Source organism: Pelecanus crispus, chromosome 12 (genome assembly GCF_030463565.1).
Source record: "Pelecanus crispus isolate bPelCri1 chromosome 12, bPelCri1.pri, whole genome shotgun sequence".
NCBI lineage: Eukaryota > Metazoa > Chordata > Aves > Pelecaniformes > Pelecanidae > Pelecanus > Pelecanus crispus.
This window is the reverse complement of record NC_134654.1, coordinates 20,632,605-20,649,996: the sequence shown is the minus strand read 5'-3', so window position 1 is coordinate 20,649,996 and position 17,392 is coordinate 20,632,605. Positions and strand designations below refer to the sequence as shown.

General features: G+C 53.1%; 1 protein-coding gene across 1 annotated transcript in view; it reads right to left on the bottom strand.

Annotated features, from left to right (window-relative positions):
* UBE2O (ubiquitin conjugating enzyme E2 O) overlaps positions 1 to 10,252 on the bottom strand; it is a 68,218-nt gene extending 57,966 nt beyond the window's left edge. The window contains exon 1 of the mRNA XM_075719712.1: positions 9,887 to 10,252. Coding sequence (XP_075575827.1) covers positions 9,887 to 10,252 — 366 coding nt within the window. The remainder of the gene's footprint in view (positions 1 to 9,886) is intronic.
* Between the last annotated feature and the right edge of the window lie 7,140 nt (positions 10,253 to 17,392).

Sequence of the window (17,392 nt, the reverse complement as noted above, 5' to 3'; positions counted from 1 at the left end):
AAGTGTTAAGTTTTCATCTAACACTTGGACTTAGATAAAAGCAGACTCAGGAAAGAAACAATACCATTCAACAAGGTACTCAAGGCTGATGAGGGCAGCCAGAGCCAATTCTGATCAAGAAAGCACAGTGCAAGCTGGAGTAGGTACAGACAAGGGCTACCAGATAAGCAGGGAAAGAGCCTATCTGGCAAGGAAGTTAGTGATACACAATCTGAGGGTGAAAAGGGAGAAAATGATTGTGCTTCACCACATAATAGCAATATATATAAAGACAAGAAGCTATTAGGAGCCAGGTTTGGGTTTTACAAGAAGAGATGGGTGTAAACTGCTTGCACCTTTATGCTAGAAACTAGAAATTTTCTCATCAAGATTGGGACAGCTTCCTAATTCAAGAAATCCAAGCAAACAGTTAACTCTTTTTATGACGGACCTTCCCTGACAGATACATGAGCAGGCTGCTGCTGCAGCGATAGCAAGGACTGGCTCAGGATGCCCTCGCTAGTACTAGCCTGGAGTCACACGCAGGGAGTTCCTGCCCAGCACACATTTTATTAAAGTCACCCTGTACTTAGCACTTTGCTTTATCATTACAGGGCAGATTTCATTCATGAACCAAACGAGACATTCCTCTGCCATGTACCAGCACAATCCCCGACACCACACAAAACTAAATAGAGGAAGTTTCTAGCCCCAGAGTCAAAAGGGCAAATAAGCCAATTCAGCTACACAGGTCAGATGTTCTGGGTGAAAAGGTAGTTACCGAGCCAATAACACACTCTGAATCTGATTGTCTAATTTTTACACAAAGTGAGATCTCAAAACATTGACAGCTGGCACATTAGGATGATAAAAATATCAACTAATGTATTAAAAAAAAATCCTGACATTTCTTCCTAATCTAAGCAGCCAGGAATTCTGGTATTTCCTGTGCAGTGTCACCTTCCCTGCTGTGTAATTCTGCAAGGGGCTCTCTTTTCTTGTATTTCAGGAATATACAGAGGTGCATAGTCTAGGAAGCAACTTGCTTCATCCAGGATGCAGCTTGCATCATCCTGTGAAGTTTGCTCCAGTTCAGAAAGCTTCCACAGTCAGGATAATTCAGGTCTATGTTCATCAATCACAAGCTGCATTAAATATACCCCAAGGAGGAAACATTATATACTACTACACCTCCTTAGGAAGAGCTTCCCAAGTTCTTTGGAATACACCCGAAATGTTGGCCAGCCCACCTCCTACAGGAAGCAAATGAATCATCCACATCTGCAGACCTTAAAAAAAAAAAAAAACAAAACCAGAAGTTTTCCAGGAAAGACGGAGATTCCTCCCTCTCCCCTGCTCCCATTTTCTGCTTTAAACTGAAGCCCACAGCCAATTCACTAAGATGAGATTGTACTTCAGCATGGGAAACCAGAGCAACTTTTACAACCTGTGGCACAAGGACAGAGAAAAGGCTTCTGACAGAAGTCGCATGTGTTAAGGACAAAACAAATACGAAGAGGCAGTTCATTATGTACCATTTCCAGCCAGTTACACAACTGTATAGTAAGTCTAAATTTAGAAAATGTGGCTATTTTGTCTCAAGACCAATGCTGTTTCAAGGAACTTGGACTCGGACGCTGAACAGAAGCATGAATATTTCTTGCAATAGTCATGAGAATTATTCACTTGGATTAGATACATAACCCACCTTCCAAGGAAAAAAAACTTGAATCTTCAAAAGCAGACAGAAGGGCAAAGCCAAAGGACAAATAGGGCCTTGCTGGAAATCTGATCAACTCTGAACAAAAATATTAAGCAGTGCTCCATGCACACTCACCTCAAATACTGAAAAGCAAAGGTGTGAGGGCAGAGGCCAGCGGCAGCACTGGCCACTTGAGATGGGCCACAGCCCCCCCCACTGCAGGGGCCAAGACCTCCAACCCCTCTCCAGCAGCAGGTAAGGCAGAAGTGGCCATTTTAGTGCCATGTGGAATAAAGCCGGATGAAGGAAAATACAAAGGCTCCTTGGTGATCAGAGCACTACTTAAGCTCCCACTGTGTTTCAGCATAGCTGCTGCCAACAATTTCACTGAGGACTGAGATCTAGGACCAGTTATTTAACAATATATCTTGAGCCAAGAGACCTGAAACACCCACTTGATTCTAAAACACCGCTATGAACTAAGTTAACAGCCTACATCTAGGCTGCTCTTCACTGACTACGTTTCTTTCTAACCCAGCCCTGCAAAACTCACAGCTCACTAGATTTATAGCTAAACTAACTTTTAAAAATGCTAGGTTACTCGATTTAGCTACTTACATGAGTAAAATCAAATCAAACTTGAGTTCCTCAATAGCAAAAGATACAGCATGCCATCTAGTTTCCAAGCACCCCATTTTACACATATGCCGAATAACCAACATATTATGGTTTGGGGTGAGAATAATTTGCCCAGACAGAAGTCTCTAGCTATAGCTGCACTGAGGAACATCGAAAGTTTTTCCACCATCCAGACAGCTCATGCTCTCCAGCCCTGATCAGAAAGGGTCAAATAGAGAAAGCACTGAGCACACACCAGGAAAACACCACCAAGGGCCTGGCAGCCCTGATGCAGGCTGCCTTACCCAGTCACCCGAGGGGGAAAGTTTTCGTCACCTTTCCAACACACACAGCCAAAGAGGCACTGCCACATCAGAGCTGGGAAAACACTTTGAAGATGAAAAGTGCTACTTACTTGCTAAGTATCCTTATCAGCAGAGAAGCAGCACCATTTCTTACAACCAAAATGATTCATATGCAAAATTATTTTATTCTCAAAGAACTTATATCCTTCCAAAAGCAGGTAAAAAAATCAATCAGTTGTGATGGAACTAATTCCAGCTCTTCCAGTATTAGCGTATGTCACTAAGCAGAATGTTCATCGTCCACTGACGAATGAAAACTGTACCAGCCACTTCAACAGGCATGATGCACCACAAACTCCCAGGTTTGGGCTAAGAAACACAGTTAAAAGCCTTAAGCTCCTCATCTTTTCAGCTGTTGATTAAATAGCCCTCTTCACTTGGCAGTCTCCAAACCCCTCCCTCACAAGCAGAAAAGCTAATAGCTTTACAGGCAGCAGTAAGAACAAACCACCAAAGCTGTGTTTGATGTGTGCTGAATACAGAACCACATGGTACCACTGTTGCAATCTTATGGCACAAATGAATGCTGCTTAATGGACCAAGGGCATAGCTACCCAGTTTCTCTTCAACTCAAGAGATTGTAACCAGAGCCTGTGAAGTGATACCACTGCAAATGCAAGCTGAGCAGGGTTTTCTTGTTTCAAATTTACTCCTGTGAATTAAATTTTTCCCTGGCCTGGAACCTACAATAAGATACCAAGTGCTCCTGTCCTCTCCTAGCCTGCTTTCCTCCAAGTCCTCGGTCTCACCTCCTACCAACAGCCTTCACACTGCTCCCCAAAGGCTGGGGCAGAGCACACAGCAGACCTGGCTCCATACGCACACTCAAATGCACAAGGTAGGTAAGAATAATCCTGAAACACACAGTAAGAGATGCTTTCTGCCAAGAAATGCAGCTGAGCCCACAACACACCTACCTGCACAAAACCAGGCTGCATGTTCTCTGGCTTACCACCGCAGGCATAGGATCCTCCATGCAATTCATTCAGTACAGACCAAAAAGAGCAGTAAAACTAAAAGGACACCTGTCAACTTGAAACTCAGGCACATCTGAAAGCATTGCAGCTATTACAGTTATCAGTAATCCCCACCACCTCTACTGCCCAAACCACATAGTTTTTCATAGTATTTGACATTTCTAATCACCCCTTACAATCATTATCATTCTATTCCCCACATAGTCTCCTGCTCCCTTCACAGAAACACTTAACATTCAGAAAGAAAAAAAAACAACTTATCAATATCTGCCAAAGGTAAATCCCCCATCCGGTCCTAGCACCTTGCCATTAACAGAAATTGACTTTTGCTGAAGTTTGTTAACTTCGCAAATTCAAGTTAGCAGAATATTTTGGTTTCAGCCACACACATGCACACATCTATTTAGCAGCTTAACAGCCAACAGCAAATAGAAAAAAACCCAAACATTACCATGTAGTCTCCCTACTTTTTTTTTTTGTCTTTGTTGCTCCTGAAGATGGAGTTAGCATTCTCCTACTTGTCAAAGGTCTAAAGGTCTCAGGAGTAGGACACACCAGCTATGCAAAGTAGAGCCTGAACTGAGTAACAGGTCAAGTGCTCCGAAGCGCAACATAAAAACAAGAAACCCAAGCCATCATCTCACATCTCTCAGTTCCAGGAAACTCAGGACTGACAACCTCAAAACTGCATGCAAAGATTTCAGATGAAAGTATCAGCTCCTGTGCTTACAATGACCCTTTGGGTCAAAAACCCAGGACGTGGTGGGAGGTAACAGTAGAGTGGAAACAATGAGGCAGATTTTTCTTAAGTAGCATTTAGGAAGGTGTCATCACCTTCTGAGCCTTTGAAATCCCCCAAGTAATTAAACAGTCAAACAGTCAAAGCAAGGAGGCTTTTAGCTTCACAAACATCAATTATTTCCCAGCACCAACACAGATGCCGAACATTAAAAATAGTGTCTTTCCTCTGAAGACAGGAGAGAAGCTGAGGACAGCTGCCATAAGCAAGCAAGACCTTGCCCCAAAAAGCATCTGTCAAAGCTTCTGCCATTTAACTTCAATGAAAAATCTTCAGCCAAAAAAGTAACTTTATAAAATTGCTTAAAGCCACTTCTCTGCAGAAGTCTGCATTGGAGCTGCATCACATCAGCAAAGGAAAAACTTGTATGAGAAAGCTGCAGCAAAATGCCTCACTCACACAGGTATTTCAAAGCCTGTCATGGGCTTTGATTGATTCCTTCTAAAGCTTTTAGTGCACATTAGTTTGTTTACTAGTCCTAAGAGCATTACTAATTTAGCTTTTTTTTTTTTAAGCTATACCAGCACACTGAAACTGAGTGCACCTTGGAAGAGAGCGCATCACACAAACTACTTGCTTGGGGAGAGGTTTTGTCCATTTTAAAAATAACACTCCTGTCTAGATTTGGAATAGTTATAATTAAATGCTTAGCCCAGGTGGCCACTTGCAACTCCTGAATTATCAATTCACTCTGCACACTGTACACAAAGCAATTCTCCATACAGTAATAGCATACACTTATTTAGTACTCCTGAGATTTCCATACTGCGAGTTATGCCAGATTCCACTTTTGCAGTAAAATATTAATGATGATCCCCAAGTCTATACTGCAAGAGCCAAACAAATCAAAGTAAAATGGGAAATCGACTCAAGGGTACGTAACCTTGCAATGGATACTCACAGGATGGAAAGGTCACCCATTAAAGTGGTTCTATTTTACACAGAACTGCAAAAATTCCAGTAAGCCTTTTCTCTTCTCCTGTCTCTAACAGCTACAAACATCAGGTGGTTTCAAAGAACCCCCCTGGGAGACTAACTGAAATGTCAGATGCAAGAAGAGGGTTAGATACAGCTTCCTCACGTGATAAAACCCCGTATTAATAGTTTATGGGCACTGAATTTCTGTGCACAAACACAAACCCAAAACTAGAGTTCTGCACTGTGACCAGCATTTCCTTATGGCTCCTGAAAAGGACCCTGCCCATGCATGGCAGAGCTATCCTCTTCACCTGCTGCAACGAACCTGCGCTGCACCACCACACTTCCAGATGGTGAACGCCTTGCCAGGTTTGATGATGCAAGATTTTTAAGGCTCTCTATTTTCATCCCTCAATTGCAAATAGGTTCCACAGAGTCACTAGCTAGGATTAACATCTGAAGAGTACACGCTGGTGGGCTGGAATCCCAGCAGTGAGGGCTGAGAGTGGCTGTAAAGGGACAGAGAGGGAAAACACAGGCCTTCAGTAAAAAGAAATATTTCCTTCTCCTATAGTATAAGCACAGAAAGATCGCAACTTAAAAGTTGAGGTCACAGCAGTAACTACATGGCAGAATTCAGACAAGAAATAAAGTATTCATTAAAATCTTGAAATTATGTGAGCATAACATCTTCAGAAACTTCTCCTGCAACCTTATATTCATGACTCAGTACTTGAGGTCAAGAAATGATAACTATGAAGGGTGGGAAGGAACAGAAGGGATGAAGCAGAGCTGAACTCATGGAGAGACTTGTGGAGATAACATCAGATAACTTCCAGCCAACGAGCTGATCAGCCACTGGATTATGTCTGAAGAGCTCTGATAGTTTGAATCCATTTCCAAAGCAAAGCTGAATGCAGTAATAAGAGAGCCACCCAAAACAAGTTGTATTCTGGACCTTACAAAACAAAAGGCTGCTAAAAACTTAAAAAAAAAATTGCACCTTGACTGTTACAGCAATCCTGGGACCCTATAGAGTCCCCTACATGTAAATCAATCAGCACCGTGCATCCATACCACAGTGTCCCACCAAGACACTAGCGCAAGCATTTGCTTCCCAAGGCAGACACAGAGCAGAAGGCAGGGAACTCAGAGGCAGGGAACCCAGCAGCCTGGCCAGCTGAAGGCCTTTAGATAAGGTGCTGAAATACAACACCTGCACTTTCCATTTCCCCCTGCTGCAGAAGAGGCATATCTGCCTCGCACAAGCTTTGTGAAAATTAAAGGTGGCAGAGAGCTCTGAGGCTTTCAGGTGAGACTTAGGAGGAGGAAGGGTAACAGCATTTTAAAGCACCCTATGAACCTTACTAATAATTAATACATTCGAGCATTTTTGTAAAGTTCCCAAAGGCAGCTCAAGTGTGCATCAGGAATGCTAACCTACAGCTGAGAAATCCTGAAATTAAAATTCAGCTGGGTCTCAAGTACTCCTGCTAATTTGTTAGAAAAAGAATCAAGTGCTCACACCAGTCTGCAGTACTTTCACAACCTGAGTTGCAAATTACATCTAGCATTCCAACAGTACCACAAAGACAAGAGAGATGGCTTTAGCCATAGAAGAGGAACTGCTCTTCAGGTTTGTTGGGTCAGGCAAGATATGGATGGCAAACATATTTGGAAAGGGAAGCTTTCTGCTTCCAGGACTGCTTGGGCTTTACAATATTCAGCAACAATGATTTCCCAGTGTTTTGAATGGGGAAAGTGGTCACAGAAGGCAGGAAAGGAGCGCACAGAACCAGAGGGTAAGAAATCCTGGCTCTTCTTTTATTCACATCATTGTCATGATACTGCTAATGACTATCAACACAGGAATCAAAGGCAGGAATGCACCTGGATAAACCACTTAGAGGAGCTAGTCGGGCTTTGTACCAAACAGTAGTTCTATTTCAAGAGAAAGTTTCTATTACTTACTAACATCAGTAATCATGTGCTTGGGTTTAAGTAGCAGTCTGACTACCATTTCCAACAGGAAAGAGCAACAGAAAGCATTGAACTTCTAGAAGCAACAGTAAAAGTGATTAGCCTACCTATTCCCTAGCTGAAAAAAAAATTATTTAGCCAACCATAGCTTAAAGAAAAGACAGGAAAGCTCTAGGATTATAACTGGGTACAGAAAACTGCTTTTGACCTTAGCACTAGGAGCCAAAGGTGCTCCTTCACTATCCTCAAAATTTGCAACAACTTTATTTCTCTCCTTCCTTGGTTACAACGCTCACTCTATCCAATACATGCACCGGGGTTCACAGATCTTAAAGTGCTTGACAAACAGGAGATGGACAGGCACCCAGCATTCTACATGAAAGTAGGATCTAACATACAAAACAGGCACATGATGGCACAAGATGGGGCTGGTGAAAGCTCTAGCCCCAGGAGCGCCTTTACGCTCTGCCCATTGCAGAATTAAGAGCTCAGGGAAATAAAAGGTAATAAACAGGAATAAAAGGGTGCAACAAACACTCTCTTGAATCCATGGTTTGGCTGCAACCAGGACAGGTTAACATTTTTAAGGATGTCAAACAAGAATCTCACAGCCAAAGATGTATCTGCAGATAACAGCAGGCAACAGCACCCAAAAGCCAACAAACTTTAGGCCCAGGACAGCCACGTGGTGCTGACGAGCACCTAATAATGACAAGCACATCAGGCTTACCTGGCTGGTTCTCACTCTGGTGTAACGCAAAAAAGGCTGGGTCAGCGGACAGCTAAAAAAACCTGAATACAACCATGAAATGGTAAGTCCCACAACAGGTTTCCAATGGCATCAGGTTTGTTTTTAGCAACCCTGAGCTGCAGCACAGATCATACGCAACGCCTCTCAATTTTGTTAGCAGGCAGCTTTTCAAATGGAAAAATCAATATGATAAGTACACCTAAATTCCTCAAGCACTTAGGAAACATCTCCCCCGGGTCTGTTATCCGAGTGGTAAAGACGCCTACACCAGATGAGAAGGACCACGAAAAGGGACGACAGACAGACCGTTTATTTACATAACTGTCTTCGATTTCTGATCCTCCCCAGTCTAGCTTCTTCTAATGTTGCAAAGGGTACAGTTACCAAGCAACTAAAGTCAGAGCTAGCACTTCTGGGTTTGGGAACCCAATAACAACTCCTAAGTCCGTGTTTATTCACCCAGATTGAGGCAGCTTTGTTTAGATGCTGAAAACCACACTCGGCTTGGGACAAATTTGTGCTGCAACAGCACATGAAGATTTTGTTGGAAGGCTGCAGTGATTGAATTGTGGTTCTTCAGAGAAAGGCGGCTTTTTTTTTCTCCTAAGGTAGAAATACACCACGTGGCAACATCTTTTCTGAATACCTGTTTTCATTTTCCTTATCTCCAACGGGTCACGTGTCTAATGACACTACCGCCTAAATTTAGCTCATTCTGTTAGCACTTGCAATCCTACCGATGCCTGTAGGACTGCAACACACCTCTCTTCCTCTCAGTCTCCCCTCTCTCCTTCAGCGTACGGGGCCATTTCTGAAAGAGCAAAGCAGACGGCATACCAGAAGCCTCCCACTTTCGCCTGCCACCCCAGAAGAGCACCCGCTCCGCTGCAAGGACAGCGCAGGCCGCCTGTTTTGTTCAGTGCAACGCCCATTCCTCGCAGGCCCCTTTGTGCTATATTACAGTGCCCCCTCGCTCGCTTTTGTCTCCGTACTGTCAGTCAGTCCGCGCGAAGCCCCACGCCAGACGAACTTTGGGAAGTGGGAATATTCTAACGCAGACCTGCGCCTTGTGGCTCTTCAGATATAATTAAGAGGTCACAGATTTACGTATGCCTCATCGGCAGGGGGTAAACGCTCACGTAAACAAGGGCAGATCCAAGCCGTGGTTACTCGCCACTGAAATCTTTATCTAGTCGAGGTTTCCCCATTGCGCTGTTGACTCCCTTGAAGGAGGCCATGACGACACGGTCCAATACAGGCAGAGATGCTGGCCCGCATCCCCAGCAAGTAAGAGGGGTCTGGCAGCCGGCTCAAATCACCTTCGAAGGCAGGCCTCTCCTTAGGCCATTAAATCCCAGCGAAACGGCCGTGCTCTGCCACCGGCGCCATCCGTGCCGGCCTTCCAGAAGGAGCGCGATGGAGGAAGGGAAAGGGATTTCAACCTCTGGAGGACACCGTCCACCTTCCCCGCGCTCAGCCCGCCGCTCGCCACCACCGGCGGGCAAGGACGGCGGGTGATACGGGAAAAGGAGCGCTGCCCCCCGCCAGCTGCCCCCCCCCGAGCAGCCGAACACCACGGCCCGCGGGGCAGGGAGCCGGCCGGCAGCCCCGCAAACCGGCAGGCCGCGCAGGCCGCTGCCCCGGGAGGCCTCCAAGGCGGAGCCGCGGCCCCGCAGCCGGAGCCAGGCCCCCCCGGGGGGGGGGGACACGACACACACACGGGCGCAGAGGCCGAGCCAGGCCGCGGGCAGCCCCGCCTCGGCGGGAGCCGGCGGCGCCCCAGGCCGCCCCGGTTACCTTGGTCTCCTTGACGTGCTGCTTGATGCCCTCCGGGTACCACTGCACCCGCACGTAGCCCCGCCGCAGCGGGCTGGCGCGGCCCTCCTCCGCGCCGCCGGTCCCGGGGCCTCCCGACTCGGAGCCTCCCGAGCTGGCGGCGCCGCCGCCGGTCCCGCGTCCGCCCTCCTCCTCCTCCGAGTCCGAGTCCTCGCCGTGGATGAGGCGCACCAGGCCGAACCGCACCGAGCCGCGGTAGCGGCCCGACACCAGGTCGTGGGAGAAGAGGAGGCGCTGCGAGCCGCCCGGCGGGGCCGGCAGGGGCAGGGCGACGGGGGGGGCCGGGGCGGCGGGGGCCGGGGCCGCCTCAGCGGGCTGGTCGGCCATGGCGCCGGGAGAGCGGGAGAGCGCGCGGCCGCCGGCGCAGGCTGGGGGAGGGGATGGGCGGCGCGGGCCGCGCGCAAGTAACGGCCCGGGGGCGGGGCCCGGCGGCGCCACGCCCACCTCGGCGCCACGCCCACCTCGGGGCCACGCCCACCGCGCGGGGGGGGCGGGGGGCGGGAGGTGACGGGCCCGGACCTGGGCCCCGGGCGGGCTGCGCTGCACCGGCCCCGGGTCCGCGATCACGGGGGGCTGCGCTGCACCGGTCCCGGGTCCGCGATCACGGGGGGCTGCGCTGCATCGGCCCCGGGTCCGCGATCACGGGGGGCTGCGCTGCACCGGCCCCGGGTCCGCGATCACGGGGGGCTGCGCTGCACCGGCCCCGGGTCCCAGTCACGGGGGGCTGCGCTGCACCGGCCCCGGGTCCGCGATCACGGGGGGCTGCGCTGCACCGGCCCCGGGTCCGCGATCACGGGGGGCTGCGCTGCACCGGCCCCGGGTCCGCGATCACGGGGGGCTGCGCTGCACCGGCCCCGGGTCCGCGATCACGGGGGGCTGCGCTGCACCGGCCCCGGGTCCCAGTCACGGGGGGCTGCGCTGCACCGGCCCCGGGTCCGCGATCACGGGGGGCTGCGCTGCACCGGCCCCGGGTCCGCGATCACGGGGGGCTGCGCTGCACCGGCCCCGGGTCCGCGATGACGGGGGGCTGCGCTGCACCGGCCCCTGGGCCCTAGTGACATCGGGGCCGCACTGCATCGGCCCCGGGTCTACAGTCACGGGGGGCTGCACTGCATCGTACCAGGGCCCCCAGTCATGGGGGAGCCGCACTGCATCGGCCCCAGGCCCCAGACATTGGCAGGGGGGCTGCACTGCATCGGCCTCTGGGCCCTAGTGAAATCAGGGCTGCACTGCGTTGTACCAGGGCCCCCAGTCATGGGGGCCGCACTGCATCGGTCCCGGACCCCAGTCATGGTGGGCGTGCACTGCATCAGCCCCAGGGCCCCAGTCACGGGGGTCTGCACTGCATCAGCCCCAGGGCCCCAGTCACGGGGGTCTGCACTGCATCAGCCCCTGGGCCCCAGTCACGAGGGGCTGCACTGCATCAGCCCCAGGGCCCCAGTCACGGGGGTCTGCACTGCATCAGCCCCTGGGCCCCAGTCGTGGAGGGGGCTGCACTGCATCATCCCAGGGTCCCCAGACATTGAGTGGGCTGCGCTGCATCATCCCAGGGGCCCCAGTCGTGGAGGGGGCTGCACTGCATCATCCCAGGGGCCCCAGACATTGTGTGGGCTGCACTGCATCATCCCAGGGGCCCCAGTCGTGGAGGGGGCTGCACTGCATCAGCCCCTGGGCCCCAGTTGTGGAGGGGGCTGCACTGCATCATCCCAGGGTCCCCAGACATTGTGTGGGCTGCACTGCATCAGCCCCAGGGCCCCAGTCACGGGGGGCTGCACTGCATCAGCCCCAGGGCCCCAGTCACGGGGGGCTGCACTGCATCATCCCAGGGTCCCCAGACATTGAGGGGGCTGCACTGCATCAGCCCCTGGGCCCCAGTCGTGGGGGGGGCTGCACTGCATCATCCCAGGGTCCCCAGTCACTTCAGGGCTGCACTGCATTGTACCAGTGTCCCTAGTCATGGGGGGGCCACACCGCATCGTCCCCAGGGCCCCCAGTCATGGAGGGGCCGCACTGCATCAGCCCTGGGTCCCCTGTCATGGGGGGCTGCACCACATCGGCCCCAGGGCGCCCCGTCACCAGGGAGGCAGAGATGTCCCCAGCCCTGGTGCTCAGCTGGAGTGGCCAATGGGTCTCGCCCCCGAAGCGTGTGCGCCTCTACTATAAAAGTCTCAACATTGCAACCCAGATGCGGCTATCTGCACGAGGAGGGGGTACAAAGCCCACCCACCACCCCTTACCCCCACCCAGGCCCTCCCTGCCCTGCCGAGATGGCCGCCCTGGGCACGGGGTGGGGGTCCACCCTGGCACCCAGCACTGCCCTTTGCTGGGAGGTGCTCTCCGGCCGACAGCAAAGCCCGGTTTTGATTTTATGGCTGCTAGAAGCCCTCATTAGGGTGTGCAAATGAGCCAAATATTTGGCTTCAGTGACTCGAATGGTTTTTTCCCCGTCTATCTGCAGGGACTTCTGAAATAAAATGGTTCCTTGAGTGGGTTCCGCTGCTCTGGCAGGCAGGCGAAAGGCTAAAGGAATCCAAAACAGCCTTTGCTGCCCATCCTTTACCCAAAGTTATCCCGTCTCTTCGCTCCCTCGATTTCCCCAGCTGTGCAGCACTGGCTGGAATATCAGGAAAATGCCCCAAATCCTCAGCCTGACTTGTTTTGGTGCAAAAAAGCCCCAGGCACAGCACAGCAGTGTTTTCCTTCTTTCCCTCTCCCTCCCACCAACGCAGGGCTGCACTGCCTGGACTGAATCAACCAGCTGGCTATCATTGCTCCTTCCAATGTTTCTCCTTTTAGGAAAAACAATCAGGATAAAGGTCTGCCTGTGCTCACCTCTGAGATTCACCACCCCAGGAGGGAGCAGGGACCCTCTCCTCAGGCCTGCTGGGATTTTCCAACCTTGCAAATGGCCCTAAAGCCCTGGGAAGCAGCTGGGAAGAGGCTGGGGCAGACGGGTGGTGCGTGGGTGAGGGGTGCGCTGGGAGCCAGCCGGCATTCCAGCTCTGCCCAGCTCCTCTGCTATCCCTATGTGTGGGCGGCAGGACAGCAGGATGCTCTAAGTGTTGGTGAAGTACAAACTATTCCTGTCCTGCCTCCAAATCAGGGAGCTGCAGGCGGTGCAAGCACTCTTAGCGCCTGCCTTCCCCTGGGCTCTGGGTCAGCCCGACCTCCATGCCAGCATTTAATCACTCGCTATGGCATCATTTTAATCAGACGGGTATCGTGTTGATGTGGTTCCCTGCTGCAGCATTTTTCAGCATCAGCCCCAGGGATAAGGAACAGAATAGAGCTAAAAGGGACCATTGGGTGGGAAAATAGCAGCATACCCTTGGGGAAAGAGAGTTTAAATATCCATTCAGTGCCCCATGGTTATACAGCTGTTTACAGGGATGTGCTTCTGGGAGTACAGACCTCTGTCTGGAAGCCATGACCTTTGTAATGTGGATGAGGTGGAGAGCAGAAAGGCAGTGCTCAGCACGCAAGCGCCTCTGGTATAAGAATTTCACCCTCCAACCATCAACCATTACTGTGCCGGAGCGGGGAGCGCGGCACATCTCTCCAGGGCATACAGCCAGCCCACCTGGAACCGGGGGAGAGGTGCCGGCTGCCCTCCCTCTGAAGCCAGGGAGAATGGTGCCTTTGTGGGAACGGGATCAGGCCTTTGGGATGGGGAGAGGGTGCCCTCTGGCTCCACTGGAATTGGCGGCATGTTCTTCTCAAGGTTTCAAAGCACAGCTTTATCCAGCATGGTGTTGCTTCTCATCATCTCCTTAATGTACATCATCACAGCCGCTAATAAAATATAGATAGACATAATGGGCATAATCATGTGTGTAGATGGAAACTGTCCCTCTTCAGAGCAATTATATGCTGAAGAGCAGCGGTGGGATTTCAGGTAGCCACAAATAGCTGTGCAAACAATTGCATTATACAACCAGCCAGGCTCACGGCAGGGGGATTTTAATGGGGACAAGTCAGGGCTGTTTGCTCGTTAGCAGGAGTTGAGCTGGGTGTGTTTTGCACTGTGATCCCAGCTGGGGCTCTGACATGCTTCCATCGGGAAGTGGCACTGAAGGAGAACTCATCGCTTTTTCAGGACACAACAGCCTGGGGCCCAGACTGCCACAACACTGACGTGCTTTGGGCACGTCACAGTCCCTGGGTGTCGAAAGGAGCATCTCCCATTCAGCAAGCCAGGCTGTTTGGATCTCCACTGAGGGACCTCAGCAAGTCAGACCACCCTGCAAAATACTAACGCAAACCCAAGAAGCATTTTGTGTGCATGACTTTTTTTTTTAAGAATCAGACTGATTCAGCAGGAGGTCTTGAACATGCAAGACTTCTGCAAAGTGACACACATCAAGCAGCTTCCCCCGCCGTTTAGGGACAATTCCTGGTGTTAGGCTGTTTTGGGAAGCATCGGCCTGTACTCCCTTTGCAGGAGAACATCCTCCCTGCAAGCAAGCTGCCCGTGTGATCTAACCGCCTCACCTACCTCTGCGCCAAGATACTGGTGAAAAGCACGACCTGTCCTTCCTCCCTGGGACCCAGCTGGTGCTGGGTGCACCTCTCATGCGGCATCTTTGCCGGGGCCTTGTGAGGGTTAAGGGGCAGGTGCCAGGATGCCTGCAGGGTTCCAGGGTGCCCACTGGGTGCTGGTGTGCCCACAGGGTGCCAGGATGCTCACAGGATGCTGGGGTGCCCACAGGGTGCTGGGATGCCTGCAGAGTGCCAGGATGCCAGCAGGTTACTAGGGATGCCCACAGGGTGCTGGATGCCTGCAGGGTGCTGGGGATGCCCACAGGGTGCCGGGGATGCCCGCAGGGTATTGGGACGCCCACAGGGTGCTGGGGATGCCTGGAGGGCACTGGGATGCCTGCAGGTTACCAGGATGCCCATGGGGTGCCGGGATGCTCGCAGGATGATGGGGATGACTGCAGGGTGCTGGGTGCCTGCAGGGTGCTGGTGCCCACAGGGTGCCCGCAAGGTGCTGGGATGCCCGCAGGGTGCTGGGGGTGCCCGCAGGGTGCTGGGGATGCCCACAGGGTATTGAGATGCCCACGGGGTGCTGGGGATGCCTGGAGGGTGCTGGGATACCTGCAGATTGCCAGGGATGCCCACGGGGTGCCAGGATGCTCACAGGGTGCTGGGGATGACCACAGGGTGCTGGGATACCCGCAGGGTGCCAGGGTGCCCACAGGGTGCCCGCAGGGTGCTGGGGATGCCCACAGGGTGTTGAGATGCCCACGGGGTGCTGGGGATGCCTGGAGGGTGCTGGGATGCCTGCAGATTGCCAGGGATGCCCACGGGGTGCCAGGATGCTCACAGGGTGCTGGGGATGCCTGCAGGGTGCCAGGGTGCTTGCAGGGTGCCTGCAGGGTGCCGCGATGCCCTCAGGGTGCCGGGGGTGCCCGCAGGGTATTGGGATGCCCACAGGGTGCTGGGGATGCCTGGAGGGCACCGGGATGCCTGCAGGTTACCGGGATGCCCACAGGGTGCCGGGATGCCCGCAGGGTATTGGGATGCCCGCAGGGTGCCCGCATGGTGCCGGGGTGCCCGCAGGGTGCCGGGGTGCCCACAGGGTGCTGGGGATGCCCACAGGGTATTGGGATGCCCGCAGGGTGCCCGCAGGGTGCCGGGGGTGCCCGCAGGGTGCTGGGGATGCCCACAGGGTATTGGGATGCCCGCAGGGTGCCCACAGGGTGCCCGCAGGGTGCCGGGGGTGCCCGCAGGGTGCCCGCAGGGCGCCGGTGCCGGGCTGCGGCGGGGCTCTGGTGCCACCTCGTGGGCTGCCGCCGGGAGGGAGGGGACGGCCCCGGTTTGTCGGTCCGGAGCAGCAGAAGCTTTGCTGGGCGGCCCCAGCGCTTGCAGCCGGGGTCAGCCCGCCGGGCTGGGGGTGCTGGCGGAGCCCCTCGCTCAGAGGCAGGAGAGCTCTCGGCTCCCCCCGCTCTGCTCTGCGATGCAACCCCTCCTTGGCCAGTCCTGCCAATATTTTCGTCATTTGCTGCTTCCCAGAGGCACACGTGTTCCTGTACCACCCCTACCAGCTGCTCGGAAGAGCTGGTGCCTTCAGAAAAAGTAGTTTGGAGTAGAGCTTGCCGCGCAGTTCCCGGGGAATGTCTCCAGACCCTCCCGCAGGGAACAGCTTAGCGGGAATCGCTGTGTCCTGATCACATCAGGGAACAGAAATATTAGCAAGTGACGCAGCATATGGCAATCTTTCGTCCTGTGTCAGCGAGCCCAGCAAATCCCCCGAGGCTGGGCGGGCAGGGGAAAGCCTCTCCCCTGTGAGAGGGGCCCCCGGCAGTGCCCAGTGCCCCCATCCTGCACGGGATTACCCGGCCCTTTCCTCCTTGCTTGTGCTGCCCGGATCAAACACCTCTGGCCCTCCCCATAAATGGCATCAGCATGGTGTCACCTTGTATATGTACAACTTTATGCAAGCGCAATCCTCCCCCGCTCCCTCCTCTCATCCTCTTCGCTGAGACCAAGACTTTACAAATCCCCTGATGGGGCTGGGCCAGGCCCAGCCTTGCTCTGCAGGATTTGGCTTCCCCGTAGGTGGCATCTGGTCCCCAGCCATCTCCATGGGGTCACCCTGGCTCCCACCAGAAGCGTGCCAGGGCTGGACCACAGGCAGGAGAGCGCCTGCAGAGCTGTAAGGAGCAGGGTGCCCCAGCAACACATCACCCAACTGTCATGTCCCAAAGTCAGAGATGGATCTAAACTGCCCGCAGGTTTGGGACTGGAGGGTCCCAGTTCCCACCTGCCCAGCCCTCTCTTCCCAGAGGAGCCCCTGCAGCCCTCGCTGAACCCCATCCTCCTTCCTCCCAGGGACTGTGCTGTGAGTGGCCATGACCTAGTTACAAACTACCACAGCCCAGCAGAGAGGGAAAGGTGGCTAATCACCGCGAGCGCCTGTGCTTTAGGGAGGGGATAAACAAGGTCCCTGCCTGTCCCGGTCCCCTGCCTCCTGCTTTTGGCTGAGGTTGCCACAGCCAAGCAGATGTGGGTGAAACTGTCCCCCAAAGTGTTTGTACTCTTTCCTCAAAGGCCCACATAGAGGAGTAACAGGATACACTAGCCCTGCAAAGGCATGTGTTCATCTAGTGCAGGTCAAAGCCAGAGTTCAAAGCTTGGTTCCCCTGACCATTGCTGGGATCCCAAATAAGCTGTGAAGCAGCATCCCTTCATCCCTTCCCCAGCTCCCTGTGACTGTCTGCGGAGGGAATCAGCCCTGCGCCCTCACAGAAGAGGCATCAGCTGCACTGCTGGGCCAAAAGGAACATGCCAGAGGAAATCCATGGATGTGTATTTTTGCATATTATGTATATATTAACATTTCAGAACACAGAGCAGAACCAGCCCCTGTAGGGTCTATTTAGAGCCTGGGGCTGGGGTCCAGCCACCCTCCATAGGAGCCCTGTATTGCTATTTCAAAAGAGCATCAACTTGCAGGCTTCTAAG